This window comes from Rattus norvegicus, chromosome 20, assembly GCF_036323735.1.
Source record: "Rattus norvegicus strain BN/NHsdMcwi chromosome 20, GRCr8, whole genome shotgun sequence".
Lineage (NCBI taxonomy): Eukaryota > Metazoa > Chordata > Mammalia > Rodentia > Muridae > Rattus > Rattus norvegicus.
In genome coordinates, this window is record NC_086038.1 from 13,399,668 (window position 1) to 13,422,239 (window position 22,572).

General features: G+C 43.1%; 1 protein-coding gene across 4 annotated transcripts in view; it reads right to left on the reverse strand.

Annotated features, from left to right (window-relative positions):
• Specc1l (sperm antigen with calponin homology and coiled-coil domains 1-like) overlaps nucleotides 1–22,572 on the reverse strand; it is a 105,682-nt gene that overhangs the window by 62,269 nt on the left and 20,841 nt on the right. For all 4 annotated transcript variants that reach the window (XM_063279246.1, XM_063279247.1, XM_006256339.5 and 1 more), the window contains exons 3-5: nucleotides 15,219–15,372; nucleotides 9,907–11,540; nucleotides 7,875–8,082 (exon numbers count right to left, since the gene is read on the reverse strand). In XM_063279246.1, the coding sequence (XP_063135316.1) occupies nucleotides 7,875–8,082; nucleotides 9,907–11,540; nucleotides 15,219–15,372 (1,996 nt within the window). The remainder of the gene's footprint in view (nucleotides 1–7,874; nucleotides 8,083–9,906; nucleotides 11,541–15,218; nucleotides 15,373–22,572) is intronic.

Genomic DNA, 22,572 nt, shown 5'->3' on the forward strand with positions numbered 1-22,572 from the left:
AATTCTCATTTCTTTAGTGCTTTGTTCTTCTGTTCTCTTGTTCATCAACCTCCACACTCACATTCACAGAATACACACAACCACTCCTCTCAACAGGAACGTGGTTGCTGTGGGTACTACACATGATCAGTGTCTGCCATTCTCCTTTTACATAACAGAAGCACTGCCAGGCAAGGTCACACTCACACAGCACGAATCGCACTACACAGGTCTAGGGCTGTGCTTTCAACCTTATGATCATAATGTACTTTTCCTCTGAGACAGAAAGTTAAGAAATGGCAATGTGCTTTTCTTCCCTGAGAGTGGAGGAGTTTCTATGGAAGTCCTCTTTCTTTTAAAGACCACTGCTATGTAGCACCACCTATAGTCACACGAGAAGGAAATATCACCTCTACTCAGGAACCTTCAAATGAGCCTCCTTCCCGACCAGTTTCCCTCATGTGGGCGACACTGCCACCTACTGTCTTCAACTCAAATTCTATCACAAACAAGAACTATTCTCTCCTTGCTTTTAAATTACAGATTAAACTTCTATTTTTTACAGAACTATTTTTATTCTAGAAATCAGATAAACTGCGGTTGCATTATTATTCCATCTAACTTTCTTCTGAATAGTTCTGGAAACTGCCCTTCCTGTTTAGTAATGGGTTTTGTAATTGTCTCCCTTCCAATGACCTATCCCTGACCATGCTAGCTCTCATATGCAGACACTACTGGGCAGTTACCATGGGCTCAGGCTCAGACTCTGGTCCTCTTGAGGACTTACTAAAATCACCCAGATCCACAATAGCCCTCCCGGCCTCTGAAGCCCAGGAGGTCTCCCGGCACTACCATCAGTTGCTTCCATTTGGTCCAGAATTTCCCAGAGAATGAACTAAGTATTATTTTCAGAATTAAGTATTATTTTCAGAGGAAAGCAAGCGTCAAGAGAAAATAATCTGTCAAAGGCAATGTGTGCAGAACCTGGGAGAAGACACAAATGATTCTCAAATGAACTATAGAACTTTACTTTAGTTTTTAATTTTGTTCAAATCTTTATTCTCCCCTTCTCCAAAAAAAAAAAAAAGTGGTTATAACACTTTTTCTTAATTCTAAAAGTAAGCTATGTTCACAATAAAGCAATTAGAAGATAGAAACTGTATCAAGATAAGATTACCTTTATTTACGTTTGCCTTGCATCCTTCTAGATTCCTCGTGTGTGTATGTCATTTGGACTTGGTCTGCTGTGCTGCCCAGGAAAGCCTTAAATTCCTACAGAGGCTCAAAATAGCCTTCCTACCCCAGCGACTCACTGCACGGGACTACACTCCCACGTCGGCCTGGCTTTGTCTTCCTATGCACAATGAGGTTATATTTGTACTACTTCATAAACCCGTAGCAAATAACAGACTCCATTATCAGTAAATCCAGATATGTAGTACCATCTAGATGGCCCCAGAGTATTCTATTAAAGGAACATATCAGAATTTGTTGTCAAATTCTCCTCTTAACAGAGTTCCAACTTTTTGTTACAAATACAGCAAGTCTTTACACACTTATTCAGATATTATGTGCAGAAAAGAAAAGTTCCAGAGGTGGAAGTAATCAAGGACCCTTTGCAAATACCAACATGAGCTGATTCAGTGTATACTAGAAGGGTCTACTTCAAGAAACTGTTAGTTTCTTGGGTTTTGTTTGTTTTTGAAAGGCGATCAGTTCACTTATGGTTTAAGAGCACAATGAAGTCAGCATTTAAAGGATCACTGTGTCTGGCTGCCATTCATGTCAGGTTAAGTTTGAAGCTTTTTTTTTTTTTTTTTTTTCAGAGCTGGGGACCGAACCCGGGGCCTTGCGCTTGCTAGGCAAGCGCTCAACCGATGAGCTAAATCCCCAACCCCCAAGTTTGAAGCTTTAAGTGGTTCTAAGTGCAGACGTGCACTGTGGCTGCCTTTGTTCATCTTCTAGCCAGGGTACTGAGCTCTGCCTTTCCATCCTCACTGGCATAGTGGCAATGAGAGTGGGAACTCCCACTGTGTACATAAGCTACTTACTATACTACAACCATTGGGCATGTCCACTGTGGGGCTGGAGAGATGGCTCAGCACTTAAGAGCCGCAGATGCTCTTGCAGAGGATCCTGGTTCAGTTCCCAGAACCAACATGGCAACTGAGAACCATGCATAACCCAGTTCCAGGGGATTCTGCAACTCTCAGGGCACAAGATACACATAGTACACATGTGTGCGTGCGTATACACACACACACACACACACTCACACACAGGCACGCACGCACGCACACACGCCACACACCCAACTCATACACATAAAATAAAATACATCTTGACTATTTCCAGGTTTTGGTGACAAGCAGTTCTGAGGCAAGCCCCCACACACATCTACAATCCTACAATGCTGTTTCTAGGGACAGGTTCCTTCAAGTGGACTGCTAAGTCTTTTAATAAAAATTTTTATCAACATTTTTAGAAAGATGCAGCAAGCATATTCTTCTTTTTTTTCTTTTTTTTTTTTTTTTTTTGGTTCTTTTTTTTTTTTCGGAGCTGGGGACCGAACCCAGGGCCTTGCGCTTCCTAGGTAAACGCTCTACCACTGAGCTAAATCCCCAGCCCCAAGCATATTCTTCTTAATGTCACAAAAATATTCCTTCCTCTTGCCTGCTATCAATCTTTTTAATTTTTTCACATCTGCTTAATGAATACTGGCATTTTTGTTCTTTTTCTTTTCCATGCCAACTATCTTCTGTCTTTTCCTGATTTGCCTATTCATATACTTTTACTTTTAAAAAATATGTGTGTGTATGTATGTATGTATGCATGTGTGCATGTGTGTGTGTGTGTATGTATGCATGCTCTCTGTCTTACTCCCTTGAGACAGGGTCTCTCACGGAACCACAGCTTCCTTACTTCAGCGAGGCTGGACAACCAGTCCACTCTCTCAAGCATGCATAGCCATGTTCAGCTTTCTATTTTCTTTTGCTGGGGTTCAAATTCAGATCCTTATGCTTACAGAGTAAGTTCTCTTACCCACGGAGCCAGCTGCCCGGACTTAATCCAAGACCTTTAAGCTGCTCTTCTATCATCACCATCATCACCAACCATCACCATTAAAACCACCATCACCATAATCATTCATCATTCATCATCATCACCATCATCATGGTCATCATCACCACCACCATCATTACCAACCATCACCACTATACCCACCATCATCAACATCACCACCACCATCCTAACCATTCATCATCGTCATCATTATCATCATTGCTCTAAGACAGGCTCTCACTACAGAGCCTTAGCTGGCCCAGGACTCTTTATTTAGACCAGGCATCCCTTGCACTCACAGAGATGGCCTGCCTATGCTGGGATTAAAGGCATGCTTCACCACCACCCCAGAACAGGAGTTAGCTTTGCTAGGTCGGTGACAAAGTCTCTAGCTTTATCTGGGGTGCTCTTTGGTTGATTTTCTTTGGTCAGTCTTCACGGATGTTTCTTATAGGGAACAAGTACTGGTGACTGACACACATCATGTAACAACTGCGGGTGCACTGTTCACCCACAGGCTGCTCCTGGTACAGCAAGTAGTAAGGGCTCTGCTGATGACACATCAACAGGACTGCATCCATTTCACAGCGGAGTCAAACGTACCTATCCCTCTGTGTGGTTCTCTCCCAGACCACTAGCCTACAGTTCTGGAGACACAATCCAATTTACTTTCTGACACCGAGGTCATTCAAAGAACCCTGGCATCCAATTCTACTCCTTTAAAATCTGAGCTCAGGAGCAAATGAGCAAAAGTAAGTCAGGGCCCTCAGTCCAGTGCCCAGCCCTGAGCAGGCAGGCAGTTTTAGTAGTGTTTCCTTCCACCCAAAGCTTGCTGGGAACACCATTCCTCCGAGTCTCACTGTGCTCCTGGACTGCAGGCTTCTCTATTCTGTCTTATTGCGCCATCCATCTGATTCTATGCTCTCTGTATTCCACAAATTACTCAGAACGACTGATCCACTAGCACAGGCCAACCGTTCCATGTCAACATCAGTTTCACTGAGGTTTACATTTCATTCATCTTCTTCCTTCAGGGAAAGGAAGGAGACCGTGATCCGCAGCCATGTTCTGAACTGAAGTTCTGAGTCTACCTCACACCTTTCTGACTAAAATGCTGAGGCCTTCACACTTGATCTGTCTCATAGTTTTTATTTATCTAAGTTTTCCATTGGTCACTTCATTCTGAGTGTATTTTCCTCCACATTCTTGAGGCCAAGAACGGTTGTAAAATCCTCCATAGCAATTCCAAGGTCAGGAATTTATCTTGGGGTAACTGAGGAGCAATTACCATGGAGTACAAATGGGGTTTACCTTGGGGTGGCTGAGGAACAACTACTATGAAAATGTAAGGCTTATTTCAGAGCTGATGAAGAGGTTCTAACCTTGTTAAAATATTCCACAGAAGATACCTTTCTTTCTCAAACAACATAAATTCATGTATTATATGCTGAATTAACTCCAAATGTGAGAATTTTCTAGAAAAAAATTAATTGCCATCAAACTCCAAAGAAAAAGTACCTGCAATCTAACCTAGCGAGCTAACAAAGTATAAAATTTGTTTAGATGCTGGTTATTACTTGAAAGCGTGCGTGCATGTGCAAGCGAGAGAGAAAGAGAAAGAGAAAGAGAGAGGGGGGTAGCACACACTTATAATCCTAGAACTGTAGAAACTAAGAGGCATAAGGGTCATGAGTTGGAAGCTGCTCTAAGATAAATAAAAACCGGGCTGAAGAGATGGCTCAGCGGTTAAGAGCACCCGACTGCTCTTCCAGAGGTCATGAGTTCAATTCCCAGCAACCACATGGTGGCTCACAACCATCTGTAAAGAGATCTGATGCCCTCTTCTGGTGTATCTGAAGACAGCTACAGTGTACTTATATATAATAAATGAATAAATCTTTAAAAAAAAAAAAGATAAATAAAAACCCAAATAAATGAATACATAAGGCTAAAAGGAAGCTTAGCATGAGGCCCTGGGATTGATCTGTAGGACGATCAAAATTAGTTACTAAAACCTGGGAGTAAATAAAGCTGTAAAGATTCACTTTGATGACAAATCTAATTATGAGCTATTAGTTGATACTAGAAAACTAAGAATAATTTTGCTAGACGAGCTCAGGAAAATCTTCTTTTAGGAATCACATTTAAATATTTAAGAATTAAATGTCATAGGGTTACTATGAAGTAGTTCAACATACATATATAAAGACAATTTAAGCACTAGATAATTATTCTTCTAATACTAATGCATATTTGAACTTTTCATCTTAAAAAGTTGTAGAAGAAGCTACATATTTTTCTTTAATTACTCAGGATTTTTTGTCATTTTCCAGTTAAAAACAGTCTGTGAAAAATGAAGGACTGTAAAGTTTTGGCCCAGGACCTCCATCATCTAACATTTTTCTAGCTAATGTCCCAGTTACCACAAGATGTCACTCCTGCCCACGAGTAAGGGAAACAGTGTGGTACTGGCATACACAACAGACAGTACGAGTTGCTCCCAAAGCTACTCTGCAAAATGTAAACACTTATTCCAGGCAAGAAGCAAAATTAGCCCGCCCCTCTCTGAAGCTTTGTAAAGTTGGGGGCAGGGGCATTTCCTTCAGCAGTAACTGCTAGGTGCTCACCTACGTGCCTGTAAGTAGCCCTATAAAAGTCACTGGTGCACACACCAGCTGAGAGGAAGAGAGAAGCAGGGGACAGACAACAGGGGGCAGAGGCAGGGGTAATGTGATTATGATCAAATACACATGCATATATATGAAAGTGTCTAAGTGAAACACTGTTATGTAAAATTAATATGTGCTAATAAAAACTTTAAAATGTATAATAAAAAAGCAGAATTAAATAAATTCTCACAAATACAAAATATAAACTAAATCTAGGGCCAGAGGGATGGCTCAGCAGTTCAGGCTGCTTGCTGCTCTTCCAGAAGAGCCCCGTCTGGTCTCCAGCACCCATGTCAGACTGCTCATGGCCATCTGGATCTCCGGCTCCAGGAGCCCTGCCACCCTCCTCTGGGCTGCTTAACAACCAGTCCACATACAGACATACACGCATATATACAGCTTAAAAATCAAAAACTTTATATACTTTTAAAACTAAATGTAAGTGCTGAAAGCTCTTTTATTTTATTATTGTTTTACTTTTGGCTAAGATAAGACCTTATCGTAGCGGCTAAAGACAGCTTAGAACTCTGTCAATCACTACTGAGCCCTGGACCACGGAGGAGTGTCTACGAGCACCCTGAACGGTTAAGTTGTGGATGAGAAATTTCATGCAGTCACAGCATCATCTTCTTAAAAATAAAAATGCAGACCCACCACTGAGTGTTTTTAATAGTGTTCAACAAAACCTTGGTCAATCCACAGATTCACAATCAGCTAACCAGAACTTAGAATTCCCAAGTTATATCCTAAAAATTTCCTACCTATGACCTGCTTTTCTTCAAAAGTATCTCAAATGTCCCCATACCCCTAGCGATAAGCCCAATGCTACACTTGCTAACCAGCACTGTGAGAAATAATGAACTGACAGTGTGCAAAGGAACATTGCACACAGCCAATTGTTTGAAAGACTTTTAACAAATACTTCAGAAACGGCTACTGCATTCACTCTGTCTGTCTCTAGGTCTGCGATGTCAAAGCATCTAAGTGAGGATGTGATTCGAGGGGTAAGAGTGTGACATTTACATGGACAAGGCCCCGAGCTTCATCCCCAGCATCGCACAAAGGCTGTTCTATCAGCTGCCATCACTTATTTCTGTATCCACCCATCAACCTCACTTTTTCCCAGAACTCCTTGAAGCATAGTAATCACAACCCTTCCCCTGAAAAACTCAGTGTGTGGTTTCTAAGAACAGGGATATTTTATGTAAACATAGTGTAATTAACAACTTCCTAAATGTATTATTAACATATCTTTAATCTCTCAGCCACAATTCAGTTTTTGATTAATGCCTTTATATCATTTTCCCCTGTGGTAATGGACCTGTCTAGACAAGGTATCACATCTAATTACCACGTCTCCTGAGTCTTCTCTCATCTGGGACATGTCCATAGCCTCTCTCTTTCCCAACACGGATGTCTTTGGGGCTGCAGCAGCCTCCACACCTCGGCTACCAGCACACTGTCACGTGGTCTGTCTAGGGTTTCTGTGCGGTTAGCATATGCCTTAGTCAGAACAGCCTCCCTGTGCCCGCCGCTATGACCCACGTGAAAACCCAAAGCACTGCTCAGCCTTCCCGACTGCAGAAGTAGTTGTCGTTTCTGTGTCTCGCCTGTAACTAATAAACAACTCATGAGAAATTAGATTAGTTCATATAAGAATCTGATTTCTCAACTTTCTTACAAATCCCAAATAACTACAAAATAACGTTTAAAAAGAAATCTATTCATGCAAAGTACAATGAAACTTTAAAATGGAGAATAAGAAAAATCAAATACATTTTAAAACAAAATCTTGTGCTCCATGATCAAGATGCTACAAGATTATCTTTTTTTTTTTTTTTTTAAAACTCTGTTCAGTTGCAATCACCAAAAGTAAATGAATGGTTTTTCTTATGGTCTGGAAAATGACTGACTCTGTTTGCTTTCCACTCCAGAGATTCTCAGTCATCAGACACAGTGTTCAAGTAATGCTTTTAGGGAACATTTCAGAACAAAGCACAGTGACCCCAAGTTTCCCAACTAGAGGTGAAGCACAGCCCTGTCAAGTGCGTCTGTAGTCAGCTGCGCTGTCACACACCGCGTGCTGGTCAGAACGCTACTCTCACCGTGGCACACAAGCAAGCAGAGCTGAGGGACACAGGCCCCGGGCGCCGCGTTACTTACTCTCTAAGTCAGAGATAATGAGGTTGTCGTGCAGCTTCACAGCCCGGTGCTGCTCCACCTCATCTTCAAGCTCAAAGATGGTTTCCTTCATGTCGCTCCGCTCTGTTTCTTTTTCCTCCAGCTCTGATCTTAGCTTTTCTAACGTCATATTCAAATCTTCAATCTGCTTCTTGGCTTCTTCCTGGAAAGCTCGGTACTCATCTTCTACCTAGAGAAGTTAAAAGGAGAACTGTTTTGGGACGAACTCCACAGCTGAAGTAGTCACTGTTCCGCATGGAAGCTAAGCCCCACCAGAGACCAGCACTGCAGCTGCCCGAGGTTTTCACTTGATCCGTCTGAGCACAAGCCCACCACATCACCAGCTAAAGTCACACCGATGTGTCACTGAACTTAACAGGATTATTTACGAGGCAATTTGGGGACATTTTCTCTTCTCCAAAGTTTGGGCTTAAAATGTACATTTGATGAATAATTGACACGCTACCCTCTCACCAAAAAAAAAAAAAAAAAAAAAAAGTTGTATGCTGTATTTATAATAAAAAAAAAAATCAAATCAAATATGAGACCCTAAAAACATTTAAGGCTAACAAGATGGCTCAGCAGGTAAAGGTTCTTGCTGCCAAGCCAGAGGGCCTGAGTTGAATCCCCAGAACCCTTGTGGTGGAAGGAGAGAACAGTCTCCAAGTCATCCTCCAATCTCCTCACACGACTCAGAGCACATACACACACAGACACAATACACACATACAAAAACAAGTACAACATAACAGTTCCATTTCAAATAGTCTTTATCAAAGTCCTAGTTCACAGTGCCCCTCCCTCAACATACACTTCCTGAATGATGTCTCTAACAGACTGGCAAAATGGCTCCAGAGGTAAAGGCGCTTGCTGCTAATTCATCAGCTGAGTCTGATCCTTGGAGCTTCCCATGACAGGAGAAACCAACTCTCACAAGTTGTCCTGACTGATGCACCCCAATACTCATGTATGCATATTCCCTCCCCCACCTGACACAAATAAGAAATAACTATTTAAAAAGGGATCACTGAAATAGCTAAAAGATAAGCTATTCAGAGTTTAACCATAGATGCAGTAAAACTTCTCCCTTTAACCCTCACTGCACTTGGGCGGGGAAATACTCAGCAGTCAAAAGCACCCCCTGCTCTTTGGGACAACCCCAGCTCAGTTCCCAGCACCCACATCAAGGGTCTCAACAACAACCTGTAACTCCAGCTTCGCGGGATCCAACATCCTTGGCCTCTGTGGGTGCACACGCATGTGCCATAAATTAGCACATACACATTAAAAAAAGATATAAAATGTAGATGGAATCGTATGTACAAAAACATTCACTTCAAAAATCACTCAGGATACATAACAATGCCAACAACCTAGTCAGCCGTCCTGACTGAGTCTTTACTTGTACACTGAACATCTGTGAGATGGGAGACTAGAAGACATCATCTCTAAACTCTTTGCCAGCAATAAATCCTGTATCTCCAAGAAAAGGAGCAACTCTACTCTAAAAGTAGAATTAATTCACATAAAATGCTATTTAAAAACTGTACCAGGACAAAAGGCAGCAGATGTTGCTAATCCTAGAAAACTGGAATCTTGACTGAGCATCTGCCTAGTGCCGCAGTATATTAAAGATGAGGGTGTAAAGTTATCTACGGCTCAGAAGGAATTCTGGGTGCATGGCTCCCAGCACCTCCAGGCCATCTGGGGAGACGAGGAATGACTGACAATGACAATCTTGCAAGGAAACTTTTTTTCTATGTAAGATAGTGCGTTTTAAAACTTGAGAATGATTTTTAAAAGGCAATGCCACGGGGTTGGGGATTTAGCTCAGTGGTAGAGCGCTTGTCTAGCGAGCACAAGGCCCTGGGTTCAGTCCCCAGCTCCGAAAAAAAAGAAAAAAAAGAAAAAAAAAAAAAAAAAAAAAGGCAATGCCACACTTCTGTTTTCCAACAAGCATGCTACATATGGCACCTGTATAATGCTAAAGGAGACATGTTTACTTGGGCGATACCTTAGCGATGGTGTCCTGTAAGCGATTGGCGTCATTGCGGGTATGAGCCAGGTCCTCCTGCAGGCTGCTGGCCAGAGTCTCGGCCTTTTCCTTGTCCAGCCTGACGCTCTCCAGGAGGTCCTGGATATCGGACTTGTCTCCAGAGTTATGGATAGAGTACAGCTCAGCCACCTTCTGCTTCTCCTTCTCCAGCTGGGCCTTCAAGCGATTCATCTCTATCTGGTCACTGGCCACAGTAGCTTTGTACTCCTCCAACGTGGCTGCCAGGGCCGCCTTGCCCTTCTGCTCAGACTCAATTATCCGCTCCATGTGGTGGCTGCGCTCTTTGAGGGCACCGATCATTTCTTGAGCTTCCTTGTTATCTTGTTCGGCCATCTTCAGAGTGTTGCTTAGATGCTGCTGAACGCCTAGAAGCTGCTCTCGCTCAAAACGGGCATTCTCAGCCAAGTCCATGTAGCGCTGCTCTAGCTCCATGTAGCGCCCGCTCTTTACGTCTTCATCTATGACGTAAGAAATGTGATGCTCATCGAGAAGGGAACGGAAATATTCAATCTGTCGGCCAAAGTGTTCCAGCTTATCACTCTGCTGACACAGCGACTCCATGAGAATGACCTTCTCCTCTCCGAGCCTTTCGTTCTCGCTGTTGAGCTCCTGGGTAATCTGCTGGAGATCCGCTAGCTCTTGCAGAGTTGCCTGAAGCTCCTCACTGGTACTGTGCTGGTTCTCTTCCATCTGGTGAATCCGTTCTGTCAGGCAAGCGACGGACACCTCGCTGGCGTTGCCACTGCTCCCCTTCCGAGAGCGCTCAATGCTTGGGACGCCCTCTGACTCTGAAGAGGAAGGGGCGTCCAGAGCATCATCGCTGGAAGTGAGGGGCTGGTAGACCTCGCTGCACTCACTGTCCAGGTTGTCCATGGAGTTACTGTGCTGATGGGCCATGAGTGTGTTTTCATCCTGGCTCAGGAGATCTTCCACTGACCCCGGAGCAGAGCCTTCTACTGAGGATGTCAGCGTTCCTCCTCCATCACTCTGGTTACCAGGGGTGATTTCTGGGCTCAGGGACTGATAGCCAAACAGTTTTTCAGAATTGTCCAGCCTTTGCTCTAGGGAAAAGCCCAAAGCATTCAGCCTGTCCTTTAGCATTCTGTTTTCATTCTTGAGCTGGTTGAGCTCCTCGCGGATGGCTGTATTCTGTTCCTGCAGCTGCAGGAGGGTAGACTCCACATCAGTTGGCTGGTGGGCAATAATGGTTTCCTTCTCCTCAGACCTGTCCTCACCTTCACAATGGTCCTCACTAATGCCCAGCTGAGCACGCATGTCTCGGAGTTCATTTCTCAAATGTAAAATTTCCACATCCTTGGTTTTCGCCAGTGTGAGGAGATCTTTCACCTTGGCTTCCAAAGCAGCTTTGTCACTGATCTGATTGTCCGACTTAGACTTGCTCATGCGAATATCACCCTCTGTAGCAGTGCGGCTGCGTGAGCGCTTAGCCAGTGCCACATCGTTAGCTCCCTGACTTACGGAGGGCAGTTTTTTGCTCTGGTTTAGCCGGGTGCGTTCACGTAATCTTTCTCTAGTAGAACTGGACTCTTTATTACCAGCCGAAGTACTCCGTTTGGCTGAGGAACTAGTGCCTACATGTTTAAAACAAGGAATTTAAGATAAAATTATTAGCAACAAAAATGTACATGTTCTGAGCGTGGGACTACTGAGATGAAAGCTGGGCACAATACTGACAGAGACCTGCAACTGGTCATCTGCAAAGTCAATCTCCTTGAAACCTGGACATCAATTAGAAGTATTACATCTAATTTTATATATTATGAGGATAAATTTTATGGACCATGAACTATATCTCAATAAGGCTGTTTAAAAGATATGCACAGGGGTTGGGGATTTGGCTCAGTGGTAGAGCGCTTGCCTAGCTGGGTTCGGTCCCCAGCTCCGAAAAAAAGAATAGGAAAAAAAAAAAAAAAGATAGGCACAGTAACTCAGATACAGGAGTAGGACCTGCATGCTGGCCAGGATGCAGTATTCCAGAGCAGGAATTCTCAGTTAGAATGACTCTAAGATCAACCAGTCAGGTGATTAACTACAGGAAACAGAATGAAGGGAGATAACAGACCAGCATGAAAGGAAAGCCAGCCTCAGAATAAACCCAAAGTCTGGGTAACCTACAAGAAAGAGAAGAATGGTAACCAAAGTAAATGCAAACAAGGATCCAATCCCACAACAGCACCTAAGAAGTAACAAAAGCTCTAGCTTACTGATAACTTTTAGGCTCACTCCATGTGCACACAGGAAAACTAGAGCAGGCTGGGGGAAGCAGAATATTTGTGTAGCATGTGCAAGGCTCTGGGCCCAATCATTAGAGCCAGGGAGAGAAGACACATTCACAGGCATTAATTTATCAAAACTTTGAAGTAAGGATATCTTCACTCCATTCTATAACTGCAGACTACTACAGAGTACACCAATAGACAATAGGTAACCATCCTCCTGTATCACAGCGTTCTTCATCTTCTATAGCCTGTGGTCCACTACATAAAAGGGCGGATCCTTAAAGTACTCCAGTTAGTTGGGCCTAGTAATGTGCAGGCTGCAATCCAAGCTACTTCTGAAGGGGAGGGAGGATGGGGTAGGGGATTTCCAGAGGGGAAACCAGGAAAGGGAATAATATTTGAAATGTAAATAAATAAAATATCCAATAAAAAATTAGCAGTTAAGAAAAACTGCTCATGCTAGACACTACAGTACATGCCTGTAATCCCAACACTCTAGGGGTAGAAACAGACAGGAAGATGAACAGTGAGTCTCAGGCTCGCTGGGACTAAAAACAAGGCTCCGTTTCAACTCTCTTCCCCACAAAGTATACTTTGTTCAATGAACTGAAGTAATGAGAATAAATACCATTTTACAAAGAGACAACATTGCCTCCTGGCTGAGTTACAGACTCTAGAGCCCTTGCTGACAGAAATGGCGGCTTGTCCATTTTACTGAAGAACCAGGGTAGACAAGAAAGAAGTCAGGCTGGCTCAAAGACAGGGGAGGAGAGGTGAGCATGGCGCACTAAGTTAAGATCAAACGGTTCAAGTGTTTTCAGGGGCGTTTCCACTGAGACCTGGCCACTGGCAGAGTTCAGGCAGTCACCACAAGTCAACGAGGATTCATAAAAGCAACGAGGAAAAGGGGATGGCTATGAAATTCGTCTACAAGATTATTACCCTAATCTTGGTTCATATATCTGGAATCAACTAAACCCAACCAGGTAAGATCACTTGAGGAGAACCACAGCTTCTGACAGCAGCTTTTGCCTTTTGCCTCCTTGCCCTCACTCTCTCTGGCAAGTCATCGACCCTGTTGCCAAGGCTGGTACTAGAACCGCTCCAACTTCAGGACTCAGTCCCGAGAAGTCCAGTGCCAGACTGAGACTGCTGAGACGTCTGGCCTTGGCACGGGACAACTACCAGATTCCTGTCCTTTCTATCAGGAGACAGCCATGGTTGGACTATCCACAACACAGCCTGTAAGCCACTCAAATAAGCCCTTTCACCAAAATACATGTTTATATTCTATTGTGCTGTATTGTATTATTTATACATATCCATCCTCCCCACTCTGCTGCGTAGGGACACTGACTGATACAGAGTTGCTCTATGCACTGGCAAGGAAGGAAGTAGCCCGCACTTGGCAGTGATGAGTGGACAGAAGGCCTGTGGCAAATTTCAAAGGCAGAGAAAAGGGGATGGTGAAACAAATATAAATGGATAACCAAAGAGGAAGAGGATGGCACAGCCTTCCACAACATTAGGACTGGTACCATCATTCTTACCAACACAAAAGGTCCTTCTCATTTAAAAAAAAAAGTGGATGACTGAACAACAAAAGGAACAGACATCAAGATGTGGACAAGGACTGACTAAGCCACAGAAGGTAAGGAGAGAAAGACACAGAGGAATCGGGGAGACAACGTGGAGAAGAACCGCACCCTTGCTGGTAACTGAGCTGAGAGGTGAAACAGCTCAGAGCAGAGGAGCAGCGTCATTTAGACACTAAAACCAAACAGCCTTAGGTGGTCCTGAGAAAGAGAAGGAGACAGCCAATGAACTGACTGAACCATGTCCCCTGAAAGGTGCATGTCCAAGCCCTGGCCCCTAGAATGTGACTGTATCTGTAGACATGGTAATTCAACCAATTAATACAATTCAGATGAAGCTGTGTGGTGCTTTGGGTGAAAATGGCCCCCACGGTTCATATGTTTAAGTGCTTAGGCAGTGGCACTTGTTGGAGGAAGTGTGTCACTGGGAGAGGGCTTTGAAGTCTCAAAAGCCCAAGCTGGGCCCAGTGTCTGTCTACCTGCTACCTCCTGGTCCAGATGTAGAACTCTCAGTTACTGCTCCAACACCATGCTGCCATGCTTCCTGCCAGGTTGGTGACAATGAACTAAACACTGAAACACTAAGCAAGTCCCAATTAACTGTTTTCTTTTGTAAGAATTTCCATGATCATGGTGTCTCTTCACAGCAATAGAAGACTAAGACAAGGTGTTAGGGTGGCTTTTATCCGGTGTGATTTGTGTCAATAAAGAGGACATTAGGACAAGAGCAGAGGGGCACATTGTGGGGACACATTGAGGAAGCAGTCAAATGCAAGTCAAGGCGGCCTCAGGAGAAAAAAACTGTCAATACTTTGATTTACAGACTATAGACTAATAAGTATCGGTTGTTTAAACTACTCAGACATACAAATCTGAACTGGAATATCTAATCTGAGGAGGTAATAAATGAAGGCTGAGGTTAGATGTAACCATCAACAGGAAACCACTTGTGCACACTGCAATGGCCCCAGCTCAGCTCTAAGAGGAGACGGCTCTAGAGTGTTCCATCCCAAGCCCCCTGCCCTGTGAGTAGGGCATTAAATTAAACGAGAGAAACGCACTGAAGGTTCAAACCTTGTTCTACCACCAGGTTGTACCTTTTATGTCCTGGTACGAAATGGGTTTGCAAGAAACTTCCATCAAGTAAACGAATAGATGGCCATTAGTGAAGCTACGAGGCCAAGCTTCAGGATAGTTCTCTCAAATCTACAATGAGAGAAATAGACTCTATACTTCAAGAGCTGCACTGAGGATCAAAAGGTAAGGACAGGAACACTCCCTCTTGTCAATCACACCACATGACCAACAAAACAACAGTGCAGTTTGATCTGGACCGGAAGAGGAAGGGGCAGAGAGAGGTGGGGACAGGGGGACCTGGACTAGGAGAGCCCAGCACATGAGAAAGGCAGCCGAGCACAGGATTGGGAGCCCGCACCTGTGCTACTCTTGGACTTGCTCTCCGAGATGGTCATGGCAGGGGCAGGGGCTGAAGGCGCTGCAGATGAACAGTTGCTTTTCTTGGCTTTAACACCATTAGTCACGTTCACTCCTCCAGCCATTCCAGCTAAAAGGTCATCATTGCTCTTGGTCTAGAAGCAAGAGAAAATAAACACACAGTGACAACGGGAAGCAGGATTAAATATTTGAAGACCAAGCAAGGTTTTACACTATACTTAAGAACTCTGGTGAGATTTTCTGACATTTAATGAACAAGGACCACATCACTGTGCTACAGAAGCAGACTCAAACCTCTTTATAGTTACAGGCAATCAGGCTAGTTTTCCTAAGGTACCAATCACACACAACAAAAGACTATGGATGCGGGCTATGTGCCCACAGATGCCACATTCAGTAAGACAGGAAGGTGCCACCCTTATTAAACTTTCATTTAGGACATGACTCATGAACAGGGGTGACCTCAATGAAACTACACAGGCAACAATGAGGACAGCCTAAACTGTCTAAATTCTAAAAGTTGTCACTAAGGGTCAAGTAAATCTTTGTTACTTTAAAATGAAGCCAAAAATAAACTCTTTTATAAGTTGCCTTGGTCAGGTATCTAATTACAGCAACAGAAAGTGACTAAAAGAGACCCATTTGTACTTCTGTATTAGAATACCACGAGTTAAAATCCTACAGAAAAAAAGAAAAGCTACTTGCTGTTACTTTCCTTATGTATTTACTAATGTATTTAGTGTATGAGCATATGTATGTTCACATGTTTGTTCCTTCTTGTCCTATAAGTGTGACACAATGCACAGGTGGAGGGCAGAGGTCAACTTCCAGGAACCTATTCTCTCCTTCCTCTATGTGGGTCCTGGGGATCAAACACAGGTGGCAAGGCCCAGAAACAAATGTTTTTACCACCTTCAAGACCAAGACAAACACACACTTTTAAATAAAAGAATTCAAAATTTTTCTTCACTTACGGTGAAGGCAGACATTGGCGGACTGATTTACTATCTTTGACTGAAGCAATACTCTTAAATAATAATAATGAATTCAGCTCTACAGGCTAAAATGGTCCACATGTGACTAACTTCCAAAGTTTCTTCCAGTTTTCAACACCAGGGATCCATATGGAAATGTCTGTTCACCATTCAGTGCTTTGTATTTTTTACTTTATTTTATGTGTGTGTTTTTTTTCCCCGCATATATGCAACACATGTGAACTTGGTGCCCACAAAGGTCAGAAGAAGGCATTGGATTCCCTGGAACTAGGGTTACAGATGATGTGAGTCAGTCATCGAGTGAGTGTTAGGTACCGAACCGAACCCAACCCATGGCTCCTGGAAAAGCAGTATATTCTTTCTTAATCAATTATAAAGCTGTATTACGCTTTTACAGTAGTGCAGAAAGGTGAGATATTTTATTTAAAAAGGGTCTGAAGACTTAGGGTTAAAGCTCACCTACCACAGTGCACTCACAGCCCTGGGTTTGCGTCCAATACCAAAATAAAAAGTAAGAGAGGGGACTGGGAAGACGGCTTAGTGGTTAAGAGCACTGTCAGAGGATCCAGCTTTGATTCCCACCATCTACAAGGTGGCTCACGTGTGTAACAGACACATATGCAGTACACTGACATACATTCAAGCCAAACACTCATAAAAAATTTTTAAAGCTAAAAATGGAAAGAGAATGAATGTTTAAAAACATTTAAACAGAATTAAACTCTGATAATTAAGGGTTGTCATATGTTTGACATACACAATAGGGTACAGAGAAAGAAAGAAGTGACATTAACCATAAAATGTGCATTCTTTAAGACTTGTCTCAGGGGGTTGGGGATTTAGCTCAGTGGTAGAGCGCTTGCCTAGCAAGCGCAAGGCCCTGGGTTCGGTCCCCAGCTCCGAAAAAAAAAAAAAAAAAAGAAAAAGAAAAAAAAAAAAAAAGACTTGTCTCAGCTGGTGAAAAGTAGCCATCAACTCTGGTACAAAATACCTTTAAATCTCAAGTTCCCTAGACTGTCAATCTTCTATGATTAACAGTTAAATAAATGCAATATTCTCTATTTTCAAATCATATTTTCAAACTAATTTTTCCCTCATGTTACATATTCTTTCTTTAACTCATGTGAAAGGGAGATTAATTCTAGCTTTTGGGTCACGACAAAGTCAAATATACATTGGGATACCAAACCACAAATTCATAATGTGCAGCTCTGATCACACAGTATTCACACAAGAAAAAAATCAGTAAGCTAGAATAAGAATCCAAAATCGAGGGTGCAGCTCAGCAGGACAGCGCTTATCTAGCAGGTATGAGGTCCTGGGCTGTGCTCCAGCACCCCAATAATAGTAATAATAAGCCAGGAGTGATGGAGCACACTTTTAGTCCCAGCACTCAGGAGGCAGAGGCAGGTGGATCTCTAAGCTCAAGGCCAGCCTGGTCTACAGAGTTCTAGGACAGTCAGGGCTACACAGAAAAATCCTGTAACAAAACAACAAAATTAATGATAATCAAAAAAAATTATAAAGAAACTATATAGAAAGATAGTTGTAGCTTAAAATTAATGCAGAAAACATAGGTTTTATAGGAAATCATGATAGGTCAACCATGTGATCAGAAAGTAGAGAAAAGACGAGTTTAAAGTGTTTAATACCATATCAAAAATAAAGTATGTGCTTCTAAGTACAACCAAAAATTCTGAAATCATAAAACAAAGACTTGATCAACTTAAGTACATAAAAATCTTAAAACTTGGGGTTGGGGATTTGGCTCAGTGGTAGAGCACTTGCCTAGCAAGCGCAAGGCCCTGGGTTCGGTCCCCAGCTCCGGAAAAAAAAAAAAGAAAAAGAAAAAAAAAGAAAAAAAATCTTAAAACTTTAGTTTATAAAAAGTTTTAAAATCCTTTTCTTAGTCAAAACACAATAAATTTTTAAAAAGGAAGAGAAAGGAAAGAAAAGAAACCAGATGGTAAAATACTTGCTACCTACCAGGCTGACAAAACCAGAAAGAGTGTGATGGGTAACGCACTCATTTGGGAAGGATGGTGTGGAGGGACTGGTGTACACGCAGTGTATGCAGCTACAAAGAAGAACTCCATCCAGCAGTGTGGAGGGCTGGCGAGAGGGCTCACTTGCCGCCACCCCTGAAGCCCTGAGGCCAACCTCTGCAACTGCGGTGGAAAGACTGACTCCCACAGCTGTTGTCTGACCTACACACACACACACACACACACACACACACACACACACACTAAAATCAATATAGAAATTTCTAAAATACATTAAGTAAAAATAAGCAAAGCACAAAAGAATATATTATGCCATGCCCTTTGTATAAAAAAAGGAAAATGTGCGAATAAGTTTATGTCAACTTCACACAAGCTGTCATTTGAGAGGAGGGAGCCTCAGTTGAGAAAATGCCTCCACAAAAATTGGGCTATAGGTAAACCTGCAGGGCATCTTCTTAACTAGTGATGGATGTGGGAGGGCCCAACCCACTGTGGGTGGTTATAGAACCATCCCTGGTTCTGTAAGGAAGTGAGTTGAGCAAGCCAGTAAAGAGCACCCGTCCACGGCCTCTGCATCAGCGCCTGGCTCCAGGTTCCTGCCCTGTGTGAGTCCTGTCCTGACTTCCTCAGGGATGGACTATGATGGAAAAGTGTAAGCTAAATCAACCCTTTCCTCCCCAACTTGATTGCTCATGGTGTTTCATCACAGCAACAACTAAGGCAGGAAATGTTTCCAAATGTTAAGTGTAGGGCTGGAGACAGCGGCAGGTAAGAACACTTGCTTTTAACATACTCTACACACAAAATAAAAGCAAATTTTTAAAAGAAGATATTCTCATCGTGGTACTGAACATTATTGCCATTAGTAAACCTAATAAGCCTATCCACCAGTTGCCAAAAGAATAGTATATAATGCCCAGTTTTGTAATCATACTATGGCTATACAAGAGAATGTTGGTGTTTTCTAGAAAATACAAATATCCAGTAGTAAAGGACCACTACTGTTTACAGTTAAATAGTTTAAGAAACTGTATGTGTGTGTGTGTGTGTGAATGTATGTGTGTATGAATGTGTGTGTACGTATGTGTATATGTGTGTATGTATGTGTGTGTGTGTGCACATGCATACAGGAGGAAATGTCGAAACCAAACATTAATATGTGATGATTCTTAAAGAGTACACTGTGGAGGGCTTGAGAGTCGGTCCAGTAGTTAAGAGGACTTGTTGACTTAGGTTCAATTCCCAGCACCCACATAGAGGTTCACAGCTTCTTTGGGCACCAGAAAAGCATGTGGTGCACAATACATGCAGGCAAAGCAATCACACACAAAGTAAAATAATTTGGAAAAAAAAAAAAAAGCGTAGAGTCAGGGATGATGGTGTAAGCCTTTGAGAGCAAGATTTTAAAGCGTCCGTAACATAGAAAGACCATCTGTAAACCAAGGACCAAAGCACACTGAAAGGGCCCCATGTCATTCATTACAGATGTAAAGTATACCTATTGCAGAAGTCTTTAAAGTAAAGGAGGAACAATGTAGGACTAAAGCACCCCAGAGGCCAACTGGTACCCGCCTGTGAGACAATGTAACCAGTCTATTAAAACCCAGCAGACGGATCATACTCTGGTCACAGGGCTAACAGAAATGAGACACAAAGGGAGTAAGGATCTCCTTAAGAAGGCTCCTGATGGGGTTGGGGATTTAGCTCAGTGGTAGAGCACTTGCCTAGGAAGCGCAAGGCCCTGGGTTCGGTCCCCAGCTCCAAAAAAAAGAAAAAAGAAAAAAAAAAAAAAAAAAAAAAAAACTAACACAAGAGAACCTACAATCAACTAACCTGGACCCATAGGGTCTCACAGCAACTGAACAACCAACCAGGGAGCCGGCAGGGGCCTGACCAAGGTCCACTGTGTATATGTTACAGTTGTGTAGTTTAGTGGGACTTCTAACAGAGGGACCCCTTTCCTCCCATTGTGCTGTTTTGTCTCAATAGGAGAGAGTGCGCCAAGTCTTAATGCAACTTCATATGCCAGGGAGCACTGACATCCATGGGAGGCCTCCTGCTTTCTGAAGAGAAGTGGAGGAGGAGGGGATGGAGGGAGGGGGCGAGAGGGGAGGGGGCTAAGGTGGGAGGAGAGAAGGGAGGGGAAACTGCCCTGGAGATGTAGTTAGTAAATAAATTAATTAATAATAACAACATAATAAAGAATGCTCCTAGCAGCGTGGCTTAAGTCTGAAAGTCACTCAACAATGTGCCAGATGAGTGAGCTAAGGTCTAGTAATCACATGGATTCCTGACCAGCACCAAGGAACTTCTGCTGTTTCCAACAGTGCAGGTAAAACCCCCGACATACACAGTAACAACACTTACAGTTCCATTCATATAAAACCAAAACTAGAAAATGTCTGGCACTGAAATCTAGGGCAGTAGTCACTGAGGAAGAGACAGCAGAGAAGCTTCTGAGAAGCAGGAATGTCCTTTCCTGACCTGGGTGGTGGCTCCACTCACTGCACAATGATGCTTCAAGGGCATCTCCCAGTGCAGCCACACAACCATGTAGCGACCCCAGACGGCTGTCTGTGCTTCCCAGCCTGCCTTGTAAACTACTGCACACTCACTGCTGCTTCCCATTGCTTCTAGTTTCTGTATATAGAGTATATTCTCACAGACATTCCCTATCAACAACATCCCAAAGCTATGAAATTAAGAGAGGAACACGTTATGAATGCATCTTTAACAACAAATGCAAGATTCAATTAATTTGGCAAAAAGACTGCAGACCCAGAATAAAATCCTATATAGTACTACGTACATCTCATCTGTCAAGTCTAAATTTTCCAGTCTGCAATATGCTCAAATTTTAAAATCACTTTCCAAATTTTATGTTTCAGAAATGAACTGTCACACTGTTAACTTTTTCTCTCTCCCCTGTCCTGCCCGTGTGTGTATTCCTGTATATGCCTGTTTGAGTGCATATGTATGCATGTGTGTGTGTGTGTGTGTGTGTGTGTGTGTGTTGCATTAAGCGTCCACCCAGGGCCTTTTCCATACCTATACAAGCAGTCTATTACTAACCTATAACCCTGTTAACTAACTTTTGTACTAAAATAATCATACAAAAGTATGATCAGAAATCATTACAGAGTGCTATCAGTTATTAACTGAATCTTATTGGTTCCCATACATCAATTTACAACAAAACAACGCTGCCCAGTATAACGGGAGCCCTGGTGCCTTGCCAGGGACTGATTAACTGGAAGGAGGCAGCACTGAGCCCGCCTCAGCACAGACAAGTGTGAGGACAGCCTCCCTCCATCCCACTGAGGAGAGCTGTAACTGCACTTTGCCCCACCACATCTCCTATGTGACTGGAGCTCTGTGTCACAGACATCCTCCTCCAAACTGTAACTACAGCTGGCATTTGAAGGGAGACGCTATAACGTTCACATGCTTTTACCCCTGACACTGTGAGAAAGGGGTCATGGGAGTTGTGATCAATGACGAGTGTGAAGGGGACATACGTACACACGAAGTCTAAATAATCACAAACCAAACACCTCACTTGTCCTGCCACCCATCAATGCTCCACTAGTGTTACAGGAGTGAAAATCGTGGGACGTTTGTGACAGAGAAACAGTGAGTTACAGTGACGCTGAAAACCAAAATATAACCAGTCAGAGAGGTCCCCACCTCTTCTGTTAGTAGGGCGAGAGATGGTGCCTTAGGCATAACACATGCTGGGTAAGCATTCAACCACTGGGTTGAACTCCAAGCTTCAAAAGCCCTTTAATGGTTTCCTTTATTTATTTATTTTTTTTGGCTTATTTTCACTTTTTCTTTCCTGTCTCTTCTTCAATTTCAAATCAACAATAGCTTTCTTCTTAGTGACAGTAACTGATCCAGTTCAGGCAAAGTGTTCCCAAGAGTGTGACAGCTGCTCCTCCTTACTCCAAGTCTGCCTACACTGTCCTCACCACACACACGCATACACTTTAACACACCTGCTGATGTAACAAAGCCTGAAGTGGGAACACAGCTGCCGTGTGCTGGCACAAGCAGGCAGGGGAACGGCTTTGCTTCACAATGGACAGTACTCACTGTTCAAGCCCAAACTGCCGGCAACTCCAGACACACACCTCAGATGTGCCATGCCTACTCAGCGTACACACCAAAGTAAATCTGACACGGAGCCTACAGAAGGCAAGCCGGGTACACATCCAACACCAACACTTCAACCTGTTCTTCCAGTCACATAAACAACAGGTCACCTGTCACACAGGTACTCTGAAGACAGCCCCAGCAACTAAGTAACCAGTTAGGTCAGAACATGTCATCT